Below are 13,070 nucleotides of genomic sequence, written 5' to 3'. Positions count from 1 at the left end.
ATGGTTAAGAAGCAAAGCTTTAAATAAAGTAATAAAATAGAATTTAAAATATAAGTAAGAAAAATTCAAAAATAGAATTTTTCTGGCTGGGCAAGGTGGCTCACGCCTGTAATCTCAGCACTTTGGGAGGCTGAAGTGAACAAATCATGAGGTCACAGCTGGAGACCAGCCTGGCCAACATGGTGAAACCCCGTTTCTACTAAAAATACAAAAAAATAGCTAGGTGTGGTGGCAGATGCCTATAATCCCAGCTACTCAGGAGACTGAGACAGGAGAATCTCTTGAACCCAGGAGGCAGAGGTTTCAGTGAGCCGAGATCGCGGCGCTGCACTCTAGCCCCAGTGACAGTGCAAAACTCTGTCCAAAAAAAAAAAAAAAAAAATTCTGAGAAATTTCCATACCATATAGTTTGGCCTAAATAATGGAAAGCCAGCCAATTCATATTCTTGAAGTATTATTATTTCATTGTCAACCTGACAATTATTACCAAAAGAGATAGAAAATTATGGACCAACCTTACATTGGTCTGTAAAAGCTGTAAAAGCAAATATACTAGCAACCCACATTGAAAAAAGAATAGTCTGCCAAAACAAGTAGAGTTTATTCTAGGATTGCAAAAAGGAGTTAAAATTAAGTAATCTATCAATATAATAAATTATTTCATTATAGCAAATTGGAAAAAAATTGTATGGTTGCTTAGTAGAGGATAAAAATTCATTCATTATCATTTAAAACACACTTTCAGTAAAATTTTTTAAAACTCATATTGATATAACTCACTTAATAAAAAATGTCAATCTAAATCTGCAGCCACTTATGGAGAAACAATATAGACAGTCTTATCAAATTTGGCAAAAGAAAAATATACTCACATTGTTTAGTACTATTCTCTAAGCTTTAGCTCTTGTAAGAAATTATGAGATTAGAGATATTGGGATTGAAAATCATCATCATTTGTAGACTACAAGCCTAGCCCCCCCACCACAAAACAGAATGAATCTACTAATCAACGAGAGCTCATTAAAGTCATAAGAATAGCAAATGTATCTGCCAGCAGAGATTAGAAAAAATAAAGAAAAATAAAACAAACAGCTTTACTATATACAATGATAAATAGAACATATGGTAAAATATGACATTCAAAAGATCTGTGGAAAATATAAAATATGTCAGAATAACCTTAAATAGAAATGTGTGGAACTTGTATTAAGCAAACCAGAAAAATGTTACCGAGAGATAAAAAGAACATTTTAATATTTATATAAAATGTTTTCAAAATGTTAAGTTCTTTCCAAATTATGTATTTATATATAAATTTTTAATATTTGTATATATTTATATTACTACATAATTTATATATTATGTATTATAATTTTATAATTTATATGTATATTAATTATATTAATATATAGTACATATATTTATGTTAAGTTCTTTCCAAATTAACATAAGGAAAGAACTTAACACATTACATATATATGTAATACACTGAATGCAAACTCATTCAATAGCTTAAAAGGGATTTTCTGTTTTGCCCTTCTTTTGGAATTAGGGAGTGATTCTAGGGTTCATCTAGAAAAATATTGTAACGAAAAATCACTAAAATCAGTTTGAAAAGGAAGAGCAATAGGAATAGTAAATAGAAAGTAGCTCTATCAGGTTTTCAAATCTTTTTTAATCTGCAAAGATTAAGAATATGCAAGGATTGCCATACAGATCACAATTAAGGAAGTATCACAGGTCAGTTGAGAGAAAAAAAATTTATTTAACTGATCATAGGGGAAAATTGACTAGCTCCTTGTGAAAAACAAAACAAAATAAAGTTTCCTTTATGTTTTCAATTCACACTGAACACAGAAATAAATTCTTCATAGATTTTAAAGATAAGGTAAAAGATAAAACCATTACAACCTAGAAGAGAATATATTTAACATATGTAAGTGAATGCTAACCAATCTCAGAACTTACTAAGCATAAAAGCAATGGAAATACTTCAAAAAGAAAAACACTCAGTAGATTAGACTATATAAAAGTTAAAGACACGCTTACTGAAAGTATCATAAACAAACAATAAAAAAAGAATAAAATTTTCAACAACTTTGACAGCCAAAAGGATAATTTTCTTACTTTATATAGGCCAAGCCCTAAATAAAGGATACTGAGTCCCACATTGTCATTATCTTCGAACCACAAATTTGGCTTTGATTTTCCTGTTGATCAAAGTAGACTAGGAGGTCTGGGCAGGCATGCAGTTCACACTGTGCAGAAATAAAGAGACAAACCATTTCTTGGAAAAAAATGGCTTTTGCTGGCACAGTTTGGAAAGAAATTATTTCATGGAGGAAGTATGATAGTGGAGTGTTTAGTAGCACACAGATTTTGCCACTTACTTGCAAGGTGACCTTAGGAAAGTTACTAGTGTGCTCAGTTTTCATTTGTAAGTTGGAATACCTCTTACAGCATATGATTAAATAATACATGCAAAGTGCTTAGAATAATGCCTGGCACATAGTAGGTACTGAATAAATGTTAGCTATTTATTCAGCTATTCTAATAACATGGAAAATACAGACTAAAGATGTGAGTAATGCTGCCAGTAGATTCTCTACTACAAAAAACAAATGTGCCTATGGGTGTGTGCACACACTGCCCCTCTCACATACACTCCCTGTATTAAATCCTAGCCTTGATTTTCCATTCCATCTGCATTCTGCCTAATTCATCTGCTATTCTTTTTCTGTGCTAAATATAGCATTCAAGGTCAAGGCCCTAAATATAACATAGTGATTTTAGGAAGGCTATTAGAAACTTTTCTCATTATATGCTTGCTTAAAAATAGCACCAAAAAGCTCATAAAATAGAGATTGCTGAATATATCACTTAATCCATGAAATATGGAATTCGATTTATGACTTTCTACTTCTAAGCCATAAAGTAATATTTTGCAAACTAAATGAATGTGCTCCAAGCAAATGATAAAAGTCACAATCAGTGTTAATTAAAATATCAGAAGTTTTTGAAAGTTTTGATGCACTGGCAAAAATAGCAAAAGATAACTAAAGAGGTATAGGTTAGTGTTATTTACAATACGTTATACATTCAATGTCATATATAGTTATCATTTAGCAATTTATGTAAATCCTAAGGCAGCATAATTGCATTTTTCTTGTGTAAAAAGAATCCGTGGCATTTCCAGTTTGTGGGAACACAAATAACATTCTCTCTGTTTCCCTACCGTAGAGCGCCACTGTTCCACCTTTCAGACACCCAAAGATGTCATCATATCCCCCCACAACTGTGGCAAGCAGCCAGCCAAATTTGGGACGATCTGCTATGTAAGTTGCCGCCAAGGGTTCATTTTATCTGGAGTCAAAGAAATGCTGAGATGTACCACTTCTGGAAAATGGAATGTCGGAGTTCAGGCAGCTGTGTGTAAAGGTAGGTCTCTACACTAGTCAGGTTAAAAATCAAATTTTTTAATAATGCCATATGGGTGCAGTATAGGACAATCCTTTGCAACTTTTGCTGCAAACCCGTGATAATATGGTAGGTGCTACCCCAATATCCTCTATGAGGATTTCTGGTTCAAAGTGGTGGATTTACAAAATCTGATTACAAAATGCCAGACAATGACAGAAGAAATACACAAATAAGGAAAATAGTAGAGCTGAAAATCAGGTAAGTTTTCCATAAGACCTAAAATCTTTAGGGAAGTCTTGGTCTATATAAAGCAGATGAGACTGAATTGATTTTCAAAAAGAAGCCATCAGCACTTTGAAACCTGGCATCATATTCCATTCACAAGAGGACATTGCCATTTTCCCTGCAACAAGAGCAGACCACTATGAAAAAGGAGTTATTGAAAACAAAAAAGAGTTCTTAGAAGTAAAAAATGTCCTAACTATCTCTAAGAGAAGGACAAGGGCAGATGAATGGAATGAATGCTGTTGAAAACTATATTAGTAATTTAAAAGACCGAACTGAGAGTTTCCTCACAATGGAGAACTGAATGAGTAAACAAAGAAAGTGCTTGAATTTCCCAATTGATCAAACGAAAAAGATGGAAGTTGAGGGATGCCAGTGACAGAAGGAAAAACCCCAATGTCCATTTAATAAGGAGTTCCAGAAGGAGAGAGGAGAGGAGATGGAGAAGAATTTCTCTACCAAGAGAAGAAAATTTCTCTGAGATAGAGAATGGCTTAATCCTTTAGATCACAAATAACTCCTGAGTGTTGGGTTGGCATACTTTGACTACTCCTAGTGAAATTTCTGAGTTGCAGAGTTAATGGAAAAATCTTAAATAACTTTTCATGGAGAAAGAAGTTGCACAAAAGAAACAAGAATTAGACTCACGTTACATATCTCATTTATAACTTTAAATGCCACAAGGAAATGTAGCAATGTGTAGAGGATATGGAGAGCAAATAAATATAAACTTTAGATTCCAGGTCCAGTCAAGCTATTGTTTAAGCATGAATGAAAAATCAAATACTTTAAAAAAATTTTTTTCAGAGTTAATATGCTACTATGTGTTCCTGTGGGAGAAAGTTGTCCAAGTATAAGACCCTTTGAGAAAAAGAAAATATAAATTGAATAAAATTTTGAAGAAACAGAAGACATGAGACACAATGAAATCAATTCAGATATATTCAGCCAGAAGTTATAGAAGACCTAATTTAACATAAATTAAAATAAAAGATATATTTCATCATATAACAAAAACTTAGCACTACCATGACTGGTGTGCATCTGTGTAATGTTAGCATGTCTAATTCAGCACCATAGTATAAGTAAAAAATATCATTGGCTTTAATTTGTTGTTTGCTTTGACAGTACATTTCAGTTTCTGCTAGTTAATTCTACTTGACAGCCTCGTTTTCAAGTGTAGTTCCTTCCTGTCACAGTCAACATTCATTTTTTAATTTATTTCATTCAAAAAATATTTTTCAAGCTCCTATTATATGCCAGGTACCATATAAGACGGTGGGGCAAGACATCCTGACCTTCAAATAACTTAAATTCTATTGGGGGAGAAAATTCAATTTCAAAATAGCTTGTTGAGCTTTATGGTTGGGAAGTCCAGAGGGCTATGGGAACTTGTGGAGTGGGCACTTCAAATGGGCCTGGAGAATCAGCAAGAGCTTCCTGAGGAGCTGTGTCTAAGCTGAGAGTTCAAGAGCAAGTACCAGACATCCAGGTAAAGGGAGAAGAGGGCACTAATTCAGTCAAATAAAAGAACATAGGCAAGGGCCCAGGTAAAAGAAAGGTGATGGCCTGACAGTAACTCAATGTGGAGAGTGAATTCCTGTAGGAGAAAAGGAAGAAATGAGGCTAAGAGGTCAATAGGTACCAGTTCAGGATTGGGCTCGTAAGTCATGCTGAGATAAATGATCAGGAAAGCAGGTGCAGATTCCGAACAATCAGTAACTGGGATGTACAAATGTATCACAATGTATTAATATAACTAGATATGTACCTCTTCCTTAAATGATCTAGGACCACATATCAGTGTATTAATCTACTTGTGTATTTTCTGAGTTAGACGTGGAGGCTCCTCAAATCAACTGTCCTAAGGACATAGAAGCTAAGACTCTGGAACAGCAAGATTCTGCCAATGTTACCTGGCAGATTCCAACAGCTAAAGACAACTCTGGTGAAAAGGTAAGGTTTGCGCAATTATGTGCATCCTTTTTCAAATGAATTCTAAATATACTACAGATATGTGTGTTGAAGACTTACGAATATGCTCATGATAATACTTCTATTAGGGTTCTCTAGAGGGACAGAACTAATAGGATAGATGTATATACGAAAGGGAGTTTATTAAGGCCTATTGACTCACACCATCACAAGGTGAAGTTCCACAATAGGCCATCTGCAAGCTGAGGAGCAAGGAAGTCAGTCCAAGTCCCAAAACCTCAAAAGTGGGGAAGCCAATAGTGCAGCCTTCAGTTAGTGGCCAAAGGCCCAAGAACTCCTGACAAACCACTGATATAAGTACAAGAGTCCAAAAGCTGAAGAACTTGGAGTCTGATGTTCAAGGGCAGAAAGCAGCCAGCACAGGAGAAAGATGAAGGCTGGAAGACTCAGCAGGTCTGCTCTTCTCACCTTCCTCTGCCTGCTTTATTCTAGCCGAGCTGGCAGCTGATTAGATTGTGCCCACCCAGACTGATGGTGGGTCTGCCTCTTCAGTCCTCCTCAAATGTTAATCTTTGGCAACACCCTCACAGACACACCCAGGAACAATACTTCATATCCTTCAATCCAATCAAGTTGACGCTCAATATTAACCATCACAATACTCTTTGTGTATAAACTCTACTCATAAATGTGAATGCTGCATCTGATAGAATAATGATCAACCTTGAATTTTTAATTAGAAATCTCAGATAAAATCCTCAAAACCAGAAACTTTTCATTCTATGGATTTGTTGTATTATTGTAGCCACTAAGATTACTTGACTAAGAATTCTTTGCCCTTTACTAGGTTCTGAGGATCTTTTAAGAAAAGAAAAGATGTGGAATCAATCCTAATTCCTATTTATGAACCTATCTTTTAAAATATGGGCCCAAAATGATTGTGTATTTTTCAGTCAGAAAGAGATAGCATTGGTGTTTCTTCTTCAAGCTTGTCTAAATCCAGCATTATTCAGAACACAATATTTTAATTTTCTTTGTATAGTGGCTTGAAATAATCATCCATCAGATGTTAGAAAAATAGTCATTTAGGAATTTTAATTCCTCTTATATGTACATGGTTAGTATTCATACACATTAAGATGCACTTAAATATTATGCTATTCCTACACTTACCTGTAAATATATATAAGTTGTACCAATCAGGATAGATTGGAGGTGGGGGGATGTAGAGCGCAACATGGAAAAAATAACTGTTCCGATCATTGTGTTGAATATACTTACAATCAAGGTAGCTTTTAAATCTGGTTTGAAAAGGGCAAATGTGATTTCTAGGGCTGAATGCACTTCAGGTGATTTGCAGTCTCTCATGTGTGATATTTCCACCACATCTTTTTATTTTCACTCTGACCCTCCTGCCTTCCCCTTATAAGGACCCTTGAGATTACATTGAGCCCATCCGGATAACTCAAGAGAATCTCCTAATTTTAAGATTCTTAATTTAGTCATTCTGCGAAGTCCCTTTTACCATGTAAGATAACGTATTCACAGGCTCCAAGGATTAGAACATGGATGATCTTTGTGGGGCCATTATTCAGCCTACCACATGGGGGAAGAACTTGAATGTGCTTAAAAGAATAAAAATAGAAATGGAGAGAACCAATTGAGATGGAGAAGTTGAATATACAAGGAAAAGAGGGGGCAATTCATTGTGAATGGCTTCTGTTCAGAAAGTGATCAGACCTGAAGCATAACTAAAGGGAATAAGTAAGAGAGTTTTGAAGTTTTAGGAGAATTGAGAAGTTTTGAAAAACTCATTCTGAGAAGGAGAGTGAACAGACCAGAGAAATATATTAGGATTATTTGGCTACCGTTGGGGGTCCATTTGAGTTTTGTGATCATAAACTTATAGAGAGATTAATCTGCACTACTGTGTGAATTTCTCCAAAATTGATGTGATTCTCTAGCACAGGCATGAAAAAAGTAAATAATTGGGTTTCTTTATAATGTAGAGGTTTGAAAGAAAAAAAAGACAGAGAAACAAGGCAGTTTAGACAATTGGGGAAAAAAACCCACTACATTTATTGTAATAATAGAACATGAACTCAAAGCAGGGTAAGAAAGAATAAAAAGAAAGAACTCATGATGCTGTCATGAACATCCTTGTACTAAGTCTTTGTCTTTTGTCTCTGATTATTCCCTCAGAAAATTTCCAAAAAGAGAAATTTCTTGGTAGAAAAGTAGGATGCTAAATTATATGTACAGTGCAATCAAAACTATAATTGTGTAACTGATATTGAATAGTCTGAACTAGGAAAGGCACCAACAGAAAATAACCATTATTCTACAGTCACAAGCTTTGGTTACTCTAGGGTATACCAGTAGTTCTTTCCATAATTAAAAACCACTTTCAAGGATTAAAAAGAAGAGTCTTGCTGTCTAAATAAAAGCTTGAATCTTGTATCCACTTCAAAGCTTTTTCCTCTTGTGGCTCAGAGGAGGCCTGACTGACTTGAGGAAAGAGGAGCAATTGATGCTATTTTCCTCCTTCTATGCCTCCCCGTCTCTGTCTCTGGCCTCTCTAGGGTCAGGGCTGGTGGGATAAACAGAAAAATGGCTACCTCAAAGATATCCTTGCCCTAATCCCTAGAACCTGCAAATATGTTTCCTTACATAGCAAAGGAACTTTGTAGATGTGATGAAAGTAAGGACTGTGAGATGGGAGGATTAGCGTGGGTTATCCAGGTGAATCCAACTTAATCACATGAGTCCTTAAAAGAGAAGTACCTTTCCCAGCTGTGGTTACAGAGCGATGATTTGAGAGATATGCAGAGAGAAGGACTCAACCTGCCATCAGTGGCTTTGAAGCTAGAGGAGGAGGACCATGCAGGCAGCCTCTAAAAGCTAGAAGAGGCAAGGAAACAGATTCTCCCTCAGAGCCTCCAGAAAGGAACTCGGCCCTACTAACACTTTCATTTCAACCCTGTAAGACCCATCAGTGTCTCTAACCTATAAGACCACAAGATAATACATTTTTGTTGGTTTTGTTTTTTGCTTTTTGTTTGTTTGTTTGTTTGAGACAGAGTCTTGCTCTGTCCCCAGGCCGGAGTGCAGTGGCATGATCTCAGCTCACTGCAGCCTCCACCTCCCAGGTTTAAGCGATTCTCCTACCTCAGCCTCCCAAGTAGCTGGGCTTACAGGCAAGTGCCACCACGTCAAGCTATTTTTTGTATTTTTAGTAGAGACGGGTTTTCACCATGTTGGCCAGCCTGGTCTCAAACTCCTGACCCAGTGATCTCCTGCCTCGGCCTCCCAAAGTGCTGGGATTACAGGCATGGCCCATTTTTGTTGTTTTAAGCTGCCACATTTTTAGGAATTTGCTATGGAAACAATAGGAAATGAACACAGCTGGGAAAGGAGTATTTTTGAGGAAAGGTTCAAAAGTCTTTCATTTGTTTAAGGCTGTGTGGCCCTCTCTGTATTGCTGATGCACTCTGAGAAGCAAAAAAAAAAAAAAAAAAAAAGTCTCTCTTGTGCAGTCCATGTGCAGATTCTGCAGGAGGCCCTGTAGGAGCACCACCCCCTCCCCAACCCCTTACAGTTCCCTGCCATGAAGGTGCATTCTGACAGGACCCCTTCTGCCCTTCCCGTTAGCTCCAAGCCCTGTCATACATCCCACAACCTCTCAAAACCCCTAGAGCAGAGTGTAGGGCAGAACAACTCAAGTACTGCCATCTCTCCTTTCAGCCTATGTCATTTCACCATGCCAAAAACTGGGAGTGCAGGCTGACCCATTTTCAGAACAGCCTTCCTCCCAGTCTGTCCATATTGCTCAAATAAGCCCCCTGTCTTCAACATTCACCAGGAGAGATGCAGCCACCTGTCTACTTTCATATATGCCCCTAAACTCCAAGGCATGGGTGTCAGCCTCACCTAGCACTCCTCACATTGGGGTGAATCTGTGGATTTCTACTGCCCAGCAAGCATCCAGCCTGGGAATGGGATGCTGGTCTCCCTTTTCTATAGGCACCCCCTGCCCCCTGCCAATGTTCTATGAGTGGTTGTCTGAAGCCCTGCCGCTTGGTTTAAGGCAGTATTCCTCCCCATTCCTTGCCCCATGGAGAAGACAGGGGAAATGTCCCAACACTCTACCCAAGTCAGTTCTCCTATTTCATGTATATATATGAAATATATATATCCAGCCACTCTGTGTCAGCCTCCTGGTGATTTTTCCATTCTTTTAGGAGCTCTCTTTAGAATATGCGATTACTTAACCTTTATACTCTTCAGCTTTAGGACTGTAGCTGCAATTATATATGGAAGGAATATAGTCTTTTTAATAAAGTTTTAAAAACATGCATAAGCCTTTCATTACACGATTATCTGTGGCAAAAAAGTAAGAGTATCTATTGCATTTCACCCAAGTAAAAGGAGTAAATTATCATCAGTTTAACTTTTCAGCCGCTTATAGTTTGTTGACATAATCTGGGATTCTTATTCTAATTTATTATAGATTAATTAATATAGTTTTTTTTACATCCCTTCAAAAATCTTTGATAACACTTGAATCCTAACAACCACAATTTTTCAGACCGAGTATGTGTTTACATACTTTTGGTGTTTGCTGACAGTTCTTCACACCATTACTTTTCTCTCTTTGGAGGGAGTTGTTGTGATTCATCTCATTTGGTAGGTTCAAAATCCATTCTTTCAGAAAAAGTATATACAGGTGGTATATTTATTAAGCCTTTGCATATACAAGAACATCTTTTATTTCCAGACTAGCATTTAATGACTAAGAGAAAGATAATATAGGCTGATTATTATCTTTTTTTAGATAATCTGCTTTTTTTTTCTTCCTGAATGCTGTGGGAATTTTTTATTGTACATTAAGTTACCTGGGATTTGTTTAAGTGATGATTGTTCTTTATCAACTGTGGTACATCAAGAGTCCTTTTTATGTACAGTCATAGCTTTCTTCAAATCAAAGTTTTCTTCTATATCTTAGAACATTTTTCCTATTCCATTCATTCTGTTTTTTTTTTAGGAACACTGATGATTCGTAAGTTATATCTCTAATTTCTGTTCTGTATGTCTATTATCTATTCCATGATTTGTACTCTAAGTTTTCCTCTGTGTCCTGAATGAGACTTTTAAACTTACTCTTTGTATCCCTGATTTAATTTCCTGGAGCAAAATAACTATTTGACTACGAAGATAAAGATAAATTCACACACACACACACACACACACACACACACACACCCCATTCTATAAAATATGTAATGCTATATATAGTAATAGGTTACTAAAATATGTTAAAAAGGGATTCTACTTACAATGCAAGATAAAATGTAAAATATTTAGGTTTCTATTTAAAAAGAAGGGTAAATGGCACCTTAAAGGAAAATATAAAACATTGGCAGGTGAAATAATGAAATCAAATGGAAATACATGCCATATTTGTAGATTAAAAAGCAAAATATTTCATTCTAGTTTTTCTGAAAGAAAAAAATTAAAAAGCAAAATATTTATAGAATAAATGTATTTCAAAGGTACTGTTAATATATTTTTGAGCATGAAAAGTGATTCTGTAATGGAAAGTAGAAGAATACCTAGATTAACGTATTGAAAAGAATAATAAGAAACAACTGGGTCTATCAGAAATCAAAATATTTAATAAAATAAAAATAAACAGAATGGTGCAGTACTATTTCATAATAGATGGATTTTAAAATATCATAAAGGGGAATCAGTGAGTGATTTTTAAGATGTAAAGTTATACTCTCAAATCATACCACACAGAAAATATATTTCCAAATTATAGCTTAAATCATTAAAAAAAACTACCATCAAATATATTTGGATGCTTATCAAATCACTTCATGAATAGCTTTCTAATCTTAATTGAAATATTTTTAAAACTACAGTGAAAAGGAAATTTATCAATTTTCAATGGATGAAGAAAATAAACATACAATTCAAGAAGTAAAAAATACATGCAAACTTGATAATTTAATCTTAGCATATGGCATTAAGAAACAGTTCATTAAAACAATGACCTGGTGCCAGATTTTTGACTTACCAAAAATTGATGATGTTTAATATAGATCAGAAAATGTGGTTGACAGTGGGAATATGAATTGTTACCATGCATTTGGAAATAAGTTTTATATTATCTACTAATAAAATGTTAATGGTTTGGTTTAATAATTCTGTTCATGGAACTCTATTACAAGGAAATAATAAATAAGCAAAATAAGCCAAGCACAGAAAGACAAATATCTCAGGTGAGAGCTAAAAAAAAAAGTGGATCTCATTAAGATAGAGAGTAGACTGGTTGTTATCAGAGGCCAAGAAAGGTGGGGGAGGGAGAGATAAGAGAAGAGAATTAATGGGTAGGAATATATGTTTTGATAGAAGTCATAAGACCTTGTCTTACATAGATCAGTAGGGTGACCATAGTTTACAATAATCGATCGTATATTCCAAAATAGCTAGAAGAGAAGAATTTTAAAGGTTCCAGCATAGAGAAAAGATAAATATTTAAGGTGATGGTTATCTGAAGTGCACTGATTTGATCTTTATAAATTATATGAATGTGTGAAATTATTACATGTACCTTGAAACTATGTACATCTATTATGCATCAATAAAGAAAAGAAGAAGAAAAAATATGTTTAAATTATCTGTTCAAAACTGTTTACAATGGAAATGTTTGGGTCAAACTAATGTCCTTCAACAGGTTTTTCTTAAATTATATTTATCCTATACAACATTATGGAAACCTTTAAGAGTCATCTTAAGTTTCAAAGACTACCTAAGAGCATAAAAGATGTTTTCAGGTATTATGTTTAAAAAACAAGGAGAAACATTTCATATGTGTGCCAATTCTATAAATCATGTAAATAGAATAATCTGGAAAGAAATATGCCGGAAAGCTGTGCCTTTTTCCTTTCCTGTATGTGAAATATTGTATCATTGTTAACATTACTAGTAATATATAGATCAGAAAAGAATAAATGCACTTTTGACATTAACTTTCAAAATACTTGTGTATCTCCAAAAGGTGTCAATCCACGTTCATCCAGCTTTCACCCCACCTTACCTTTTCCCAATTGGAGATGTTGCTATCGTATACACGGCAACTGACCTATCCGGCAACCAAGCCAGCTGCATTTTCCATATCAAGGTTATTGGTAAGTGATATAGTTTGGTTGTTTCCCCATCCAAATGTCATCTTGAATTGTGGCTCCCATAATTCCCATGTGTCGTGAGAAGGACCCAGTGGGAGGTAATTGAATCATAGAGGTGGGTCTTTCCCATGCTGTCCTCATGATAGTGAATAAGTCTCACAATATCTGATGGTTTTATAAGGGGGAGTTCCCTTGTAAATTCTTAAGCCTTGTAAATTCTTGTAAAGAGGCAAGGGC

General features: G+C 35.3%; 1 protein-coding gene across 6 annotated transcripts in view; it reads left to right on the top strand.

The window, feature by feature from the left end:
- The window catches only part of SVEP1 (sushi, von Willebrand factor type A, EGF and pentraxin domain containing 1), a 202,477-nt gene that overhangs the window by 76,904 nt on the left and 112,503 nt on the right, over positions 1 to 13,070 (top strand). For all 6 annotated transcript variants that reach the window (XR_008509939.2, XM_009244733.4, XM_054520420.2 and 3 more), the window contains exons 7-9: positions 3,241 to 3,438; positions 5,543 to 5,661; positions 12,707 to 12,836. Coding sequence is in view for 5 of the 6 variants with exons in the window: in XM_009244733.4 (XP_009243008.4) it covers positions 3,241 to 3,438; positions 5,543 to 5,661; positions 12,707 to 12,836 (447 nt within the window). In the remaining variant the exon portion in view is untranslated. The remainder of the gene's footprint in view (positions 1 to 3,240; positions 3,439 to 5,542; positions 5,662 to 12,706; positions 12,837 to 13,070) is intronic.

This window comes from Pongo abelii, chromosome 13 (assembly GCF_028885655.2).
Source record: "Pongo abelii isolate AG06213 chromosome 13, NHGRI_mPonAbe1-v2.0_pri, whole genome shotgun sequence".
NCBI lineage: Eukaryota > Metazoa > Chordata > Mammalia > Primates > Hominidae > Pongo > Pongo abelii.
Note: the sequence above shows the minus strand (reverse complement) of the source record. Positions and strands in the feature narration are given on the sequence as shown.